Source organism: Amborella trichopoda, chromosome 4 (genome assembly GCF_054954075.1).
Source record: "Amborella trichopoda isolate Santa Cruz 75 chromosome 4, AtrichopodaSantaCruz75HAP2 v2.0, whole genome shotgun sequence".
NCBI classification, from domain to species: Eukaryota; Viridiplantae; Streptophyta; class Magnoliopsida; order Amborellales; family Amborellaceae; genus Amborella; species Amborella trichopoda.
Window position 1 is genome coordinate 37230010 of NC_142339.1, and position 16966 is coordinate 37246975.

The following is a 16966-nucleotide window of genomic DNA, read 5'->3' on the forward strand; positions in this document are numbered from 1 at the left end:
TATGTTATGCATAACGGTTGATGCCATATTGAGAATAAGTAATGCTATGTTAAATGAGTCTTACCCTTTTTATACAACAATTATATGTACTTTGAGGTATGACCATACTCTGTGTGACAAAATGGGACTTCTGATAGACTATGAGCATGTTATTATGTATATAGTGATATCCGAGAATGCAAGGGCAGTGATCTACTTATTGGGCTCGTTGCTCACTCTGTTTATTTCATCTGTGTAGTGTGTTAGTACCTGACCAGGTGTGGTGAGCAGCTGACCGGTGATAGCAGGCAATCGGAGTTCAAACTGGTCCAGGATTCTTTTTGGTCTTGTAGGTGCCCGGTGGTGTTGCCGCGTGTTGTTCTTTTTGATGTAATGTTTTGAGATGAATGTTGGACTTGTAAGCCTTAAATTTTACTGTAAAGACTTTTGAAGATGAATGAAGTTAATGATCTCAATTTATTCAGTTTTCAGTGCTTGTTGGATGGGTTTTTATTTATTTCTCGTGGGTTGTTTTGATTCCGCCCTCTTAACACGTGTTGATGCCACTCCCACCTGAGTGACGTACGTGACCTTCGGTCGCAATCCCGCACTTTGTTGCCCTCCGGTTTGGGGACGGTAGGGGTTAGGGGGCGGGGTCGTGATAGCCAGCCCATCTAAATCTACTATCTCTCTCATCTTCTTGCTAATTAGTGCCACACCTAAATTCTCCCCAATACATTTATTTCGAATATTATCCCTTCTTGTCTTGCCACTCATCCATCTCAACATCCTCATCTCCGCTACACTCATTCTATAAGTAAGTTGTTTTTTGTCTGCCCAAAATGCCACCCCATTGAGCAAAGTTAGTCTCACAGTTGTCTTATAGAACTTGCCTTTCAGCTTCATTAATATGCGACAATCGCATAAAATTCCAGTTGTACATCTCTACTTCACCAACCCAGCGCTAATTATGTGCACAACATCTTCCTCAATCACTCAATCTTCTTTGATTATGGACCCAAGTGCGGTTTTTATTTTATTTCATGGCTGTCAATCTTAACTACTTCATCATCTCTACTCATATTATTACTAAACTTGCATTCCATGTACTTTGTCTTACTCCGACTAATTTTAAAACCTTTGGATTCCAGAGCATCCCACCAAAGTTCGAACTTTGTGTTTACGCTGCTTCGGATCTCATCGATCAAATTATGTCATCTGCGAACAACATGCACCACGGTACCTCATCAACATGCACCACGATACCTCATCTTATAGGTGTCTAGTTAAGTCGTCCATAACTAAGATAAAGATGTATGGGCTCAATGTTTATCCTTGATGTAGACCTATGGTCACTGAAAACTCACTTGTCTCTCAACTAGTTGTTCATACACTAGTTAGCGGTCCATCGTACTTAACACTTGAATTGCAAAATTTGATGAGTTATGAAGTGAAGTTTTATTTATTTTGATAGGTTTGTTGTCCTATCAAACTATTTTCCCGATGATAAAATGCAATGATATTTTGTTTTCGTCTAGAATTTGAAATTTTCTAGATTTCTTAAATGATAAAACACAACGATATGTTGTTTTCGTCTAGAATTTGAAAATTTAAAGTTATTTTGAAATTAAATATATATTTTAAAAAAATTTGAAGTATATTGGAAAACCAATTTTATCAAAATTTTGTAAACAAAATCAAGGTCCTTTCTCTAGGTTTTTTTAGCCAAGTAACATCGCATAATTGAGGGACATGCAAGCGTCGTTTGAAGTTATAAGTCGCTAGCTTGTTGCTGTACCCTAGTACACAATCCCTTAAAGGCAGTTCATCTAGTCGCTCGTTTCATAGAATGGACAGTCCAGATTTTCCAGAGAAAGCACTCATTTCAAATCTCAACACCGGAGGCGTGGACGGTCAAGATAAAGATCCTCAGGATAACACGCAGGATATCCGTATCCTGAAACAATTGGGCATGGTTAGTTTTAGGGCACTCATGAAATTATAGATAAATGAACGGATGGTTTAGTAATTTTGAACTAGCCAAAAAATCCCTAGAAGAATGCCATCCTTCGTTGCAGAGGAGCGGCAGGCCGCCTGCAATTTTGAGAGAGAGAGAGAGAGAGAGAGAGAGAGCAATGTCTCATAGGAAATTCGAGCACCCACGGCATGGTTCCCTGGGGTTTCTTCCAAGGAAGAGAGCCAGTCGACACAGAGGAAAAGGTACAAACCCAAAATGCCCTAGCTCTTACTCTAGATCGGTCGGTCCTCAAGCCTCATGATTCACTATTCCAGATGGTGACTGTACTTTCATGGAGGAATCGTATTGTATTCTTCTGTTTAATAATGGATAGTACTCGAATTTTTTCTCTGATTATGTTTTTGGTTGAAATAAGGATAATCGAGGTGCATTTTTTTGTATTTTTTTTGTTGCTTACGCTTTTTTTATTGAAATTCATTCTGTTTTCTTGAATTATTCGTAAGATGGATTGTTTATTTATCCTCGTGTGGAAATGCAACGTCCTGGCATCTGTTTTTTTTTTCCTTTTTATGTTAAAATGTTGTATTAGTTTCATGAAATAAGGACCTTATATTAATGTTAGCTAGACGTTGATATATTTTGTTATTTTTGCTGGATTAATGGGGTTGTATGCCCTATTTGGAATTGATTTCTTCAATACTCTTCCCTCTTATCTATAAGGTTTTTAGGATTTTTCTCGGTGGCTCAGTTCCTGCTTATTTCTCACAACTATCAGTGCTGTCATTGAACTCAACAAATATTTCCTAAAATCCCAGTATCACTCTTTCCCTAACAAACTTTTCGAAACACTAGCATAATCATTGTTTTTCAGCCTGTTTATATGGCTGGTTACGTTGTTTCTTATTATTCAGTTCATATGGATTAATGGCACGAGTGTTTTGTCCTCACAATGGTTCAGTTTTTACCCAGTTTTTTTTTTTGTGTGATTAAAAGTGTTGTCATTGAACACAATGCAACTTTAATAAAATCACAGTATCATTTTATAAAGGGTGCGGTTTGTATAGAGCTGAGGCCCTAAACAATCAAAGTAAATCGCACCTTCAAATAGTGTCAAGAAATGTGGCTTCAATACTGGAAATATTGTGATAGCCTTATAATATATTTTTATTTGTAATTATAAAATTTAAAGCTTCAAAGACATTGTACATCGACCAGATCTATGAAAACTTGAAAATTTTGAAAATTGGCAGTACAAAAATGCATTACAAGATGCACTATTTCCAAAACATGAAATCCATTTTTTTCTCATGTCCGTGCATCTTGATGTTGAGATGATCAATTTGAGGATATTTGGGCTTCAAAACAACATCTTCTAGTGAAAGTTTTGAGGTGGGCTCTAATTTAATTGTTTAGAGCCTCGGCTCTATATAAACTTTTTCTTTTTATTAATGATTAACTTTAGAATACTGTTGTACTCTTTTTTTAACTATTTGTAGTGGCGCATATAGTTTCTGATTGTGGGGTTCACATGGTTTAATATGGTTCCTATTGTCCTCTCTGAAATGTTGTTAACTGGTTTAATTGAATGGGTTTGATACAGTGAAAGCTTTTCCAAAGGATGATCCCACCAAGCCTTGCAAGCTTACGGCTTTCCTTGGATACAAGTCTGGTATGACCCACATTGTCAGAGAGGTTGACAAACCAGGATCGAGTATGTTACCTTTTGCTCTTTTTTTATTATTTATTTTTTATTTTTTAATTATCGGAATATCTTTTGTGGTGACTACCTGTTGGATTGATTATGTTAACTTTTCAGTTTCTTCTAGTTTGATTTTTTATGTGGCAATTATTTCGTTTACAATGTATACACCATCAGGCCCCCTTCTCACTGTTCTCATTAATTGAGATGTATCAGCCTTGAAATCTATGTGATGTTGCAACTTATCTAATGATCTAGGAAATTGAGCTTGTCATCTTCCCTTACTGAAGCAACAAGATTTTCTGAAAAATAAGTAGGTAAACAGCGAGAATGGAGATAAGGAATGGTTTATTTCTTATTTCTCTTGTTGAATCTTATGATAAATAATTTTGCTAAACTTTTTGTACTTGTTACACCTTTTCCATGTTCTTCTGCCATGTTTTTGCTGAGGACTTGCCATATCCCTTGTTCATGTCCAATGTTATGTTCAGTGTTTAACAAGTAGGTTCGGTGTTGTACCAAGCCAAATCATTCAGACCAAGCAGGGTGCTGGGTCTGTCGTTTCATAACCCTAAGACTTGCCTGCCTCGGAACAAGTTACATATTATACTGTGTAAATGTTACAGAAAGTCGGTCCAGTCAGACTGCTGACTTAGCCGAACCAGACTGCTGACTTGGGCTTGGGCCCATGGCGAGTTTGGACTTGAGTCTGAGCCTTAAATCACTGATTATGTTCGAATCCTTCGCAACCTTCTTTTGTGTACTTTATCTGTTCAATTTTTTACTTCCAAAAAAAAAAGGGTAAGTAATTTTTTACTTCCAAAGTGTATTTTATTTGCTTTATCTGTTTAATGTTTTATTTCCAAGTCTTAGGGAGAGAGGAATCCGAAAGACACCCACCTTAATTGGTGAATTCCACTAAAAAAAAGCCTGAGGTTGGGTTCTGTTTTGTCGCAAACTATATATTGTGTTTCTTTCATGTATGCTACTCAATAAAATTCTGTTTTAGTTTTGTACATTCTGGTTTTCTTAGCGTAATGTTTGGATGTTCTTGCTTATTGATTGTTTTGCTTTTCATAGAGCTTCATAAGAAGGAGACATGTGAGGCAGTGACAATCATAGAAGCTCCTCCACTGGTTGTTGTTGGAGCTGTGGGTTATGTGAAGACACCTCGCGGGCTTCGCACTTTGAATACTGTTTGGGCCCAGCATTTGAGTGAGGAATTGAGGAGGAGATTCTATAAGAATTGGTACAAGTCAAAGAAGAAAGCTTTTACCAAGTATTCCAAGAAATATGAATCTGAAGATGGGAAAAAAGAGATAACTGCTGAGCTAGAGAAGATGAAGAAGTATGCTACTGTTGTGCGTGTTTTGGCTCACACACAGGTGCTAATTCAGAAAGCTTTTACATATGCCTCTCCTTGCTTTTTGATCGCTGGGTTTGTGCAAGTTGTTACATTTTTACCGGTCAATTCTCTTAGTCTCCATTGTGAGGTGTGGCAAATTTACGTTCTACCCCGCAATTATGCATGGGTTCTTACACAAACCCAATATTTTTTGTTAAAACCATATAAAACCTTTCCTAACCCCTCTCCCCCCCCCCCCCCTCCTCCTCCTCTCAAAAAACCCCTTGCGTGTTTGTCTTATTAAAGTACCTTTGACAAGAATGTTCCTACTCTCTGGTTTTCTCTCTACGCCCTCTCTCCCTTATTCCTGCTCGGTTTCTCTCTCTAGCCTCTCTAAACCTCTTGTACTTTTCTGTCTTCCTCTCTACTTATAGAACTCTGATTCCGGGACTGAACTCCCCTGAAAATCACCAGAAAATGTGTCTTGTCTCTCTAGATCCATCTCCTTTAGCTTAAATGAAGTGATTGGGGGTTGGAGATGTTTCACCTTTCTTTTCTCTCACTTCCCATCTCCAATCCCCCTTCTTCTCTCTCTCACTCACTCACTTTCCTAGCCTAATTTGGCCGAGTTTTTTTGCTTGCTTGTGTCTTTCTTTAGCCTACCTGAGTTGCTGCTTTGCTCAATTACTTGGCTATTTGAAAGGTAGGGCTTTTAGTTTTGTGAGAGAATTTTGTGGGTATTACTTAGATATCTTTCTTCTTTTCAGTATAGTGTTTTCTTGATCTCTATGATTGTAACCGTCTTTTGATCTTCTCTTGAGATGCATAAAATATACAATAGAGAGTGTAGGCCTAATGCTAGTGGCTTTTTCCAAAGGTCTAATTTAATTTTTCCTGAGAATATTGGGTGTATTTGTGTGGTTGCCAACAATAAAGGGGTAGGACGTAAATTTCTCTTTGAAATATCTAGTTCTATGACTGAAACATCCTTCCTTGGTTCTTGGATAATTTGGTGGTGGATCTTAAACCTAGGCTTCATCTGTGTTACAAAGTTCTGCTCTGGCCACACCATGCGGCAAAACTATGGCTATTGAAAAATCTTTTTAGCATACTAGGTTTTTATCTTTTTTTCTATGGAGTGGTGTTTGTGGTATTTCCCTTGAAAATTGGATAGTTCTTGAATAACTTAAATAGAAACAATATTTCTTTTAGTATTTCTCCTCCCTTTTCCTAAATAATTATCCATCAGATGCACTTTCTTTGATAAGATGAGACGAGCACTGAATTGAATTTTGTAAATAAAGTGACAGTGAACCCCAGTGATTTAAATATATCAATTTGCTAGTGCTTTTTTCGAATTAGTTGGGAAAAGGCTTGGATGATGATGATGAATTTGCTAGTGGTTTTTTCATTGTTAGCAACTTAGCGTCATTTAAATCATCCTTCATCTGAAATCTTTCTAGATCACTTATTTTCTGAGTTTGTCATAAGCATTCTGTTTACTATATCGATGAAGTGAGCGATCAAGACAATATAACCTATTTGCCTACTGAGCATGTAAAAAAGCTCATGTCTTGAATGCTTATGTAAAACGTACTTTTGTCAAATGTTGTAAATTACCCTGCTGCTACAAGTACTTCTTTATTAGTTCATTCTTTACTTGAATCTATTGTATTTCCACCTTTTATGGTAAGAGAGAAACATTTGTATTGTGATCTGGTTTTGCAGATAAGGAAAATGAAGGGCTTGAAACAGAAGAAGGCCCATTTGATGGAGATCCAAGTGAATGGTGGCACTGTTGCTGATAAAGTAGACTTTGCCTACAAATTCTTTGAGAAGACCGTGCCCATTGATGCAGTTTTCCAAAAGGATGAAATGATAGACATTATTGGCGTGACCAAGGGTAAAGGTTACGAGGGTGTGGTGACTCGTTGGGGGGTTACCCGACTTCCTCGCAAGACTCACCGAGGTCTCCGAAAGGTGGCATGTATTGGTGCTTGGCACCCTGCTAGGGTTTCCTTCACCGTAGCCAGGGCTGGACAAAATGGGTACCATCACAGGACGGAGATGAACAAGAAGATTTACAAGCTGGGAAAGGCGGGGCAGGAGTCTCACACTGCAATTACTGAGTTTGACCGGTATTATTGTTGTTCTTTTTTTACCTTAATCAAGAAGTATTTTATTATTGGTGTTATTATTATTAAATTACTATTCGATGTACCTAAGATATATACAAAAGCTACTGGGCCTTGCACTGCAGCACATTATTCAAAGATAATCAGGTGCAGGTGTTATGGAACCTTTATGTGAACCTACATGGTGCAGGGATTTTTTTATTATTATTGACAAAACTGCAAAACAGCATCTTATATAATGTTGTAAATCTGTTTCTGTCTATATTATTGTTAGTTTTCCAAATGAAAAGATATACTGATTCTTTTTGTTCAAAAGATAAAGGTAGCTTGATAATGTTGAAGCTTGGTAGGAGACTTCAGCTTCTACCATTCTGGTTTTGTCATTTTTACCCCCTCTTTTCAAAACTCACTTCACATGCTTTCTTGATAATAATATTGTTTTCTCAGCTTAAGGATGGTTTAGATTGGAAGGATAGATGCACATCAAGAACATCTAAACCATCTGTTCAACCATCTATCTGCTTCGCAATGAATTTAACTTATAGCAGCTTTAAATTTTGCCGTTGTGCCATTTTGTAACTTCAGATGAATGAAACTGTCTGTTTCCTTACATTGCTGAGCTGAAGTGTTACCATTTTAATCAGTAGTAAATCTGCCAATCACGTTGTGATGCTAATGGTCTTTCTGTATTGACCTTGACAAAAGACTTGCTTTCCTGAAATTACTAGAAACATGTTTTTAGATTTCTTCTGTCAACTTGCCTCGCAAAAATAATTCTTCTGTCAACTTCTCTGAACATTGACAATTTTTTTAATGATCTTTTTGCATCAAATTATAGCTTTGAAATTTCATTTATCGATTATGTGCTGATTATCATGACTATATTTAGGACTGAGAAGGACATAACACCTATGGGAGGGTTCCCTCACTATGGTGTGGTGAAGGATGACTATATTATGATCAAGGGGTGCTGTGTCGGTCCCAAGAAGAGGGTCGTGACTTTGAGGCAATCCCTGTTGAAGCAGACTTCGAGGGTTGCTTTGGAGGAGATCAAGCTCAAGTTTATCGATACTGCCTCTAAATTTGGTCATGGTCGCTTCCAAACAGTTGAGGAGAAGGCGAAGTTTTATGGCCGGATGAAAGCATAGGTTTAAAATCTTATCCCCAACATTTTGTTCCCTAGTTTTGAGATCTCAGTGTAGGTCATATTTGAGGTTTATCCTGAACTTTTATTTTGCTATGAATTTGTTTATATTGAGGATTTTAGTGAAATTTAGTGGAAAAACAGATGTTTTCCTTTTGGAAAATGTCATCTGGTGGCTGTTGATTTTGAAACTGTTGTAATGCATCTAAACTTCAGTCGTGGACTTATTCTTTTTTGTTATGGAATGTGTCTTTGAAATTGAGGGCTTGGATATGCTAAAATAATAGTAGTTTGTATTATTAAGTCTGCTCTTTTGACTTTGAAACCAAAATAATAGTGGATATAGAAAGGGATAGTCAGGCCTAGTTTTGCAGTCCTTTATACAAGAGATTGAAAAATGTTCCATTTACCGTTTTAAGATGCATTTTGATCCTTGTGTGTGTGTAATATATATTTGTGACTATATATATGGTAAAAAAATGTGCTTCTTAGGACTGGGAAAACAGAAACTAGTGCATTGGAAGAAAAATAAAGGGGTAATCTTGAAAGTCATCGATGGGTTATTTTGATGATTAATTGATACAAGGTGATATGCTAAAAAATTTGAAAAGAATGTGGTATTAGACTGTTGACATTAAAAGAATAAAGCTGGTAACAGTTTTACAGAGCGATAGAAATCTGATACCTTGTTTGAGGTTTTGTATTTGCATGAGGGCCACGATCTTTTGGGAAATGTTTGGGCAGGAGAGCATTATTTTGGTTTTAGTCATCGAAGAGTGACTTCACAAAATCTGCATTTGATGTAGCAAACATTATATTATACAGCCCTTGAACCATTTTTGAATTAGTTAGTGGTTTTGGGCATGGAAGGCACAATGTGTAACTGAGGTATGGGGTGTGCTACTACCACGATCTCAACCCCTTTCCCTCCTATACACATTCCACATCTCTCTCCGCATGCAATGCGATTTTCTTCTAGTAGGTGCATTTGTTCTATTCTTATTTGCAGTTTTTCATCGTTGTCAATTATTCATTGTGCGCCACGGGAACTTTAATATTGATATTTACACTTATGTCCTCCCCAATGCTTAACTATTGTCGCTTTATTAAATTTTTCTCCATCTGATCTGCTAAAATTTTTATGCTCTCAATGATGTATGTGCCTCAAATGGATGAGGGGCGTATTATTGTATCCAGGAGGGAGGCATTTTGATAGTTTGCTGAGGACAAAAAGTCAAAAGTTCTCAGATTGGAACCCTTTTTTACAATTCTATTCTAGAACCAATTGGCATGTTTTGGGCCTACTTTTAGAGTGATGCCTGGGGTACACACAAGTAGATGTTTCCTCAATGAACAAGAAGAGAACCAAGGCAACTGTAACAGGAAATTATCCAACAGTATGCTTACTGAAATCAGGCTCTCCAAAACAAAAAATGGACTGTAGGTGGGTGGTTATAGGTTTGTTTAACAATACGGCCGAGGGTATTAAAAAGAAGGAAAAAGTTTATATAATGTTGCAACGTTAAAATGTAGAATTATAGTTGTACCTCAAAAATCTATTCAAAAAGTTGTTTTAATATTGAAAAACCTTCTAATTGATCATCTCGACAACGAGATGTATGAATATGAAAAAAACAAAGATTTTGAGTCCTAGAAATAGTTCATCTTGCTTGCAACACATTGTCTATAGATGCATCTCAAAAATCTATCGAAAAATGTTGTTTTAATGTTGAAAAACCCTCTAATTGATCATCTCGACAATGAGATGTATGAATATGAAAAAAACAAAGATTTTGAGTCCTAAAAATAGTGAATCTTGCAACACATTATCTAGATAGTCAATTTTCAAGATTTTCATATGTTTATAGATCTACTTGATTTTAATCATTTTTGGAGTTCAAAATTTTATAATTAGATATAAAAATAGATTTTAAAATAATCTTAAGAAATTTTTACACCAAAATTACATGTTTTGATAAAATTTATAGGTGCGTCCTAATTGGATTGTTTAAGGATGCAACCTTATAAAAACCACAAATACCCTCACAGATGGTTTGCCTCCTTATGCAAGGAGGTACCAGTTTTTTAGATTTCATAGTTTATGCTAGGGCATATTGATATAATGCACTTGATATTGTATGTGCATAACAAAAATGCTGCGTCCTAAATGTCATCTACATGTAATAGAACTATAATGCACTTGATATTACTGTGGTATATTATCAAGTGCTAAGGAAAATTAATGGACAAATAATTTTCACATGTGCATATATGTATACACTTGATATACGCAAATATCGAACTATCACTGCTTAACAACCCTCATTCACATTGGAAATGATAATAGGTGGACCCGCAGGAAATCTCCCATTATGAGACAAATTATTATCCCTAGCAACAAATTATTCTCTCCTCTTGACATGTTGTGCACTAGGATTAGAACTGTGCCCGATAGACTTTTAGCTATGGAAATTGTCCATTATTCATCTACTTGTATAATTAACTAAAAATTAAATTCACAAGTGCCCCTGGAAATTGAGATTCTCATCTCAGACATGATGTAATTTTGGGGGTGTAACTAGATCGTCATATTTTAGGTACCACAATTGTCTGGTACCTTGCTTCTCAGACATTATGAGAGACATTATGAGAACAGTGAGAAGGGGGATTTAAAGTTCCCAACATACATTTTCAAAGCATCAACAAGGAATAAAAATACAAAAATACAGACATTATGAGAACAGTGAGAAGGGGGATTTAAAGTTCCCAACTTACATTTTCAAAGCATCACCAAGGAATAAAATACAAAAATATTGAACTCAGCGAGCAAAATGATTTAACGTGGTTCAGCCACAAAACGTGACCTACATTCATGGGAGAATGGTACGAGGCTTTACTTATTAATTTGAAAAAATTACAAAGTGAAATCAAACTTAAAACGTTAATTTCTAGTAGTTATTTCTCACTTTAAACAGAGCCCAAAAACAACGTACCAAAAACACCTTAGATTGGGTTCTCTTTGACACTTTCTCTCTTGAAACCAAGGCACATAGCAACCCACGATGGAGCTTAAGCTTTTGAGTACTTTCACTCTCTAAAGGAGAGTATACAGCAGCCCACAAGAGAAAAAAACCCACTGCAGTCAATCTCTCTCCCTTTTTCTCACTGTTTCTCACTCTAAAAACAAAGTGAACTATGCCCCTTTAAAGAGGAATGTTCCTACCAAGGGTAGGGGCCCTCTCCCCACTGACTCACCAAAAAAAAAGAGGAATGTTCTTACAACATCTCAACCCTTGGATTAGAACCAATCTAATGGCCTACAAAATCAGAGAAGTCAAAAGAAAGTCCAAACCCACATGTGTGATTTGGCTTCAGACATGCAACAGTCTAATCCTATGTAGTCTCTCCCACGAAGAGTAGATAGAAGGCCATGATGCATTGTCTTATGCCAAATATAGGGTCTATGATCTTGCTGCCCGCATCTAACAATCTGAGAGAATTGTCTAGTGTCTCACTAACATGAATGAAGAAATTGAGTTTTTCAAAAGAATCGTATTTGAGATTTTTGTGAAATTATGTTGGGATATGGATATCTTGGGTTCATTATGGATGTATATGTATATATCTCGTGATAAGGATAGCTATCTAGAAGATAGAGATCAAGTTACTTGGTCATCAAGTTATCATACCATAATTATCTATTCTAATTGTGTGATTGTCTTCTATATATAGAGGTATCTCTTGATGTTAAAGATTAATCCAATATAATGAAGATATAGCTGGTTGGGGCTTTGGATCTGTGGAGGTAAGACTTCAGCCTGAACCAAGTAAATGTTGTGTTCTTTCTCTATTCATAAATGTTGTGTTTTTTCTCTATTAATAAATGTTGTGTTCTTTCTCTATTCGTAAAGGTTGTGTTCTCTCTCCATTCTATGCTCCCACAAATTCTAACATGGTATCAAAGCGAAATTTTAACATGTATGCTCCTCGGCTTAGATCTGAGCTCGCCAACCTTAGATATGAAGTCGGGAAATTTCATAGCAAAGAAGAAAAATCTTATTTGCTCCTCTATCGGAGCCCTCTGGTCCACCACGGAGAGTTTTCATCTCTACATTCTAGCCCCGGAAAACTTCCATCGGACTTGATATTGTCTCGGCCCTGAGAATTTGCCTTCGAAAGCCACAATTAGGGTATCTGGTTTTGTGAAAGTCAGTGGTTTCAACATAAGTGGTGTTGGGAAATCCGGTGGCGTTTATGATGTTTATTGTTTTTTTTTTTAATCGTGCCAGAGGAACTGAGTTGATTGCGATGGAAGATTTATTACAAGCATGTGTTATTTGGGAGAAGTCTTGGGAGAGAAAGTCCGATCTTTGGAGAAGTACGGCGATGGAGAGAGAGGAGTAATTTCTTGATGAGAGAAAAAGGAGGAAAATATGAGGATGAAGAGGTTCAATTGCAAAAGTCGGAAAAACTTATCAAATATTGAATTGTGATGATCATGCAAAAAAAAAAAGTATCTTTGTTTTAGGGTTATTAAAAAACAAAAAAAATAAAAAAAAATAAAAAAAGAAAGAAAGAAAGAAAAGAAAAAGAGGGGTCATATGTTTTTACGATGTGGGCTATTGTCTAGAAGCTCAATTTCATTGGCATTTTTTTTTATATGATTGTACTCAAAAGAGAAAAAGAAAAAAATTATATTTTGCAAGTTGGGGTGTTTCTTCGCATCCACACCCAACTTGAGGGGGAGAGTATAGGAGATAAGGAGTTGAGATGAAATCAACATCTCTAATGTATCCGCTAAAGAAAATCCAGATTCTGGCTTAGTCCTACTACTATGTAAAGGGAAGTTATAGTCATATTAATTCTAGAGTTCCAATCTCCAGATGAGGAGATGAAGATGATTGAATTTCTTGATCGAAGTCGATGATCAAGAGTTCCGTCTCCAGATAAGGAGATGAAGATGATCAAATTTCTCGATCCTGGTTGATGATCAAGTTTTCCGTACTTTGATCTTGTTTGATGATAGAGTTTTCCGTTGCTCCATCCTGTGTGATGATCGTCAATTTTTTCGTTATTCAATCTCGGATGTTTCAAAGAGAGAGAAAGAAAAATCCTTTTCTTTTAGAGAGAGAAAGCCTCTAGAAAAAAAAGAAGCCTCTGAAGAGAGAGATCTTCAGAGAAGCCTCTGAAGAGAGAAGATCTTCAGAGAAGAAAGTAGAGAGCCCAATAAAAGTTGTTTTTTTAGAAGACCTTAAAGAGAAAAAGTCTTTAGAAGAAAGTAGATAACCTTTCTTCTTTCTTGGAAGATCATAGTAACATGTGATTTTTATTTTTTTTGACAATTTAATATTGTTCAAACTGGAGCGGCTTTGTGTCAAAGTATTTTGAGTTTGAGTGGAGTGTTGGGATATAGATATCTTGGGTTCATATTGATATATATCATTATGGATGTATATATATATATATCTCTTGATAATGTTAGGTATCTAGAAGATAGAAACCAAGTTACTTGGTCATCAAGTTATCATACCGTAATTATCTACTATAATTATCTATCATACCATAATTATCTATTTATTGTGTGATTGTCTTTTATATATAGAGGTACTTCTTGATGTAAAGATTAATTCAATATAATGAAGATGTAATCGGTTGGGGCTTTGGATCGGTGGAGGTAAGGCTTTAGCCTGAATCACGTAAATGTTGTGTTATTTCTCTATTCGTAAATGTTGTGCTCTTTCTCTATTCATAAATGTTGTGTTCTCTCTCCATTCTATGCTCCCACAAATTCTAACAACCTAAAGGCAAGAGAGCCATTGGATGTAAATGAGTTTATAGGAAAAAATATTGGTTACCTGAGACTAGTAGTAATTGGTTTAAGGCACGTTTGGTGGCATAAGGCTAAACGCAGAAAGAAGGTATTGACTATAAAGATATTTTCTCTCCAGTTGTGAAACACATTTCTATTCGGGTATTACTACCCATGATTGCATTGTTTGATTTTGTTTGATTTTGAGTTAGAGTAGCTTGATGTCCAAATATGGTACCATACAGTGACGGGTAATTAATTACTCATCATTGAAATATGGTACCGTATTGGTTTCTAACTACCCTCTCTAGGTAATTTTAATACCCGATCACTTCATATTTTAACACCATCATATCAATATGCCATAGTTAAGCACATATTAGAGAAATATTACCACAATTTAGTAATATTTCAGTTACATACCAAAATCCTAACTATTGTTGCGTCTGCCCTTATAGTCTTGATATGATCAAGACGTAATATCTTCTCATCCAAGATACATTTCAGAACAATTGGTTGTGTACGATGATAAACCCTACTACAAGACACATAGTTTGTAAAAAAAAAAATGTTGTTTATAAATTTTTAAAAAAGAAATTTGTAAACCCGAGCTAAGGGACATGTCCACACCATTAATGGACAATTTTTTTTATATATTTTATATTTTAAACTATTATTTATATTTCTATTTTTTTATTTTTAAAATCCGATCCAACCAGTTTAACCAGTAATTGCACCAAACTTTGTTTCAATCCTTTCAAGTGCAACTATGTGCTTAGATGTGGTGGCACATGGCTGCAATATGGCAAGAAAAGTTTATTTGTGGTCACCTTGTGCTTCCATTTGTTTTAAGAAAAATATCTAGTTCGGGTTTTTCCCGATCTTCTCTTTTCCCATTATATGATTTCTCACGTTTTTCTAATCTATTTTCAATGAAATTTGTTTCATGTCAAAGCCTAGTGAGAAATCTACTGGTGTGAAACCAAAATCCATGAAGAAGTCGTGACATCAAATGGCTTTCTTGAGAGTGAAACTTGAAAACCATGAACTTCAAGTCGAAAAATCTATCCTGAGACTGTGATTGATTGACTTCAATTGCATTTTAGTTTTTAAGATCAAAAGATCATGATAAAATTTTATGATGATTATCTCAATGGATCCCTATCCCCTCTAATAAACCCTATAAATAGGGGCCTCTTGTCCCATTTTCTGCATGCCTCGCTCTACTCTCTTCCTACTTTCTCTCTAGGGGGCATGCCTCACTCTAGCTCTCTTCTTTTCTCTGCTAAATATTCTCGGTGGCACGCCCCACTCTAGCTCTCTTCTTCTCTCTCATAAATATTATCGGTGGCACGCCCCACCTAGGTAGAGAAGGCCCCATTAGGTAGAGAAAGTGGGACACTCTACTTATACTTAGGTTGAGATTTATTTTATTGTGGTTTCTAAGCTCTCAAGAGATAGCCAAAGCTTTCTACATCCGAGATTGATCTTTTGATCTCACGCGCTATTGGAAGAGGAAAACTGGTGTGAGTTGTTTCAAAGACTAGTTGAGATAATCTTTCGGTATTATTTTTATTCATGCAGTCCAGAACTGGTGTGAGTTGTTTCAAAGACTAGTTGAGATAATCTTCCGGTATTATTTTTATTCATGTAGTCCATTATTTCTCAGTCTTGTTTTCCTCTTCTTTTTATTTAATAAAGTTGATTATTCTTAGTGGCAGCAAGTAATAGCTATCTTATTTATTTTATTTATTTCTTTTGAGTTGAAATAATTGTAAAGGACCATTGTAAAAGTTATAGTAGGTATAAAATAAAAAATAAAAAAATAGAGCGTACCGTACTAGATCACCCTAGTCCTTCTTTCATGCATGACTTTTCTTTATCTTTCCAAAACATAAAAATGAACACATATACAATACCTTTCAATTATAGTAAAAGTATTCACCAGTGAACAATTGTTTCATGCGGATTGGACCGCATTTGTACAATATGTGGTCCCTAGGTATAAAGCATCATCTTAGAGATGGATGCAAATAGGTGGTCCATCTAAAAACCATTGTAATTAACGATCCAAATGTTTTATTAATATAATTATTATTTTTGGTTTTCAAATTTTATTTATTTTTTCATATTCATGATCTCCATGTTAAAGATTTTATATTCTCTAAAAATTAGAATAAAATTTTGGGTGCATGCTAACCGCGTCCTTTTTTGGGTTAGTAAAAAGCCGGTGGGAATTTGGGCCCCTACCCTTTAGTGAGAATGGAATAAGAGACTTCACCTTGAGGCTCAGCAATACCACCGCCAAAGCCCCTATGCTCACTAACCGTGTCCTTCACTAATTAAATGAGTAAAATTTTAGTAAGATAGAGCCCCATGATTTGCTCAAAGCATGAGCAGAAGTAGAAAATGCAAAATAGAAGAAACACAAGTGGGGTAGTATCCTGTGAGGCCAAATATGGGTATGGGAGGGTAACAGTCTTCCTAGCAGTCAGATTTGAAGTTGGGCTTACTAAGTGTGTATCACAAAGACTTGGGGAATATTTTGATCATAGAAGGAGACTCTAGCAAGGTTATCAGTTCGTGCAATTGTGTATCTAGACCATCTTGGCGGCTTCGATTTTTATGGCTGAAAATTTTGGACTTATTCTCGGGTAGTAATATTACTTTCAATCATGTTTACTGAGAAGCGAATCTCATTGCACAGGACTTGGCTAAAAAAGGAGTCTCATTGCATAGGACTTGGCTAAAAAAGGAGTGTCTCTTACTTCGTTGGTTATTTTGGGACTCTTGTCTTGACTATTTCATTTTAGTAGCTCTAATGAATTTAATAATAATATTAAGTATTTTTGTCAAAAAAAAATAAAAAGGTGTATC

General features: G+C 35.9%; 1 protein-coding gene across 1 annotated transcript; it reads left to right on the forward strand.

Annotated features, from left to right (window-relative positions):
* The first annotated feature begins 2058 nt into the window (after nucleotides 1-2058).
* LOC18423839 (large ribosomal subunit protein uL3) lies at nucleotides 2059-8538 on the forward strand. Its single transcript, XM_006828435.4, has 5 exons — nucleotides 2059-2199; nucleotides 3558-3668; nucleotides 4737-5041; nucleotides 6730-7139; nucleotides 8026-8538. Exons 1-5 carry the CDS (start codon nucleotides 2115-2117, stop codon nucleotides 8282-8284), a joined length of 1170 nt encoding a protein of 389 aa, XP_006828498.1. The 5' UTR covers nucleotides 2059-2114; the 3' UTR covers nucleotides 8285-8538.
* Nucleotides 8539-16966: the final 8428 nt, after the last annotated feature.

What these genes read in the sequence shown, in the direction of transcription:
- LOC18423839 (XM_006828435.4), top strand. Translation starts at nt 2,115, where the DNA reads ATGTCTCATAGGAAATTCGAGCACCCACGGCATGGTTCCCTGGGGTTT. An exon ending in GTGTTTTGGCTCACACACAG is followed by an intron (nt 5,042 to 6,729) that starts GTGCTAATTCAG and finishes CTGGTTTTGCAG; the next exon opens with ATAAGGAAAATGAAGGGCTT. An exon ending in GCAATTACTGAGTTTGACCG is followed by an intron (nt 7,140 to 8,025) that starts GTATTATTGTTG and finishes GACTATATTTAG; the next exon opens with GACTGAGAAGGACATAACAC.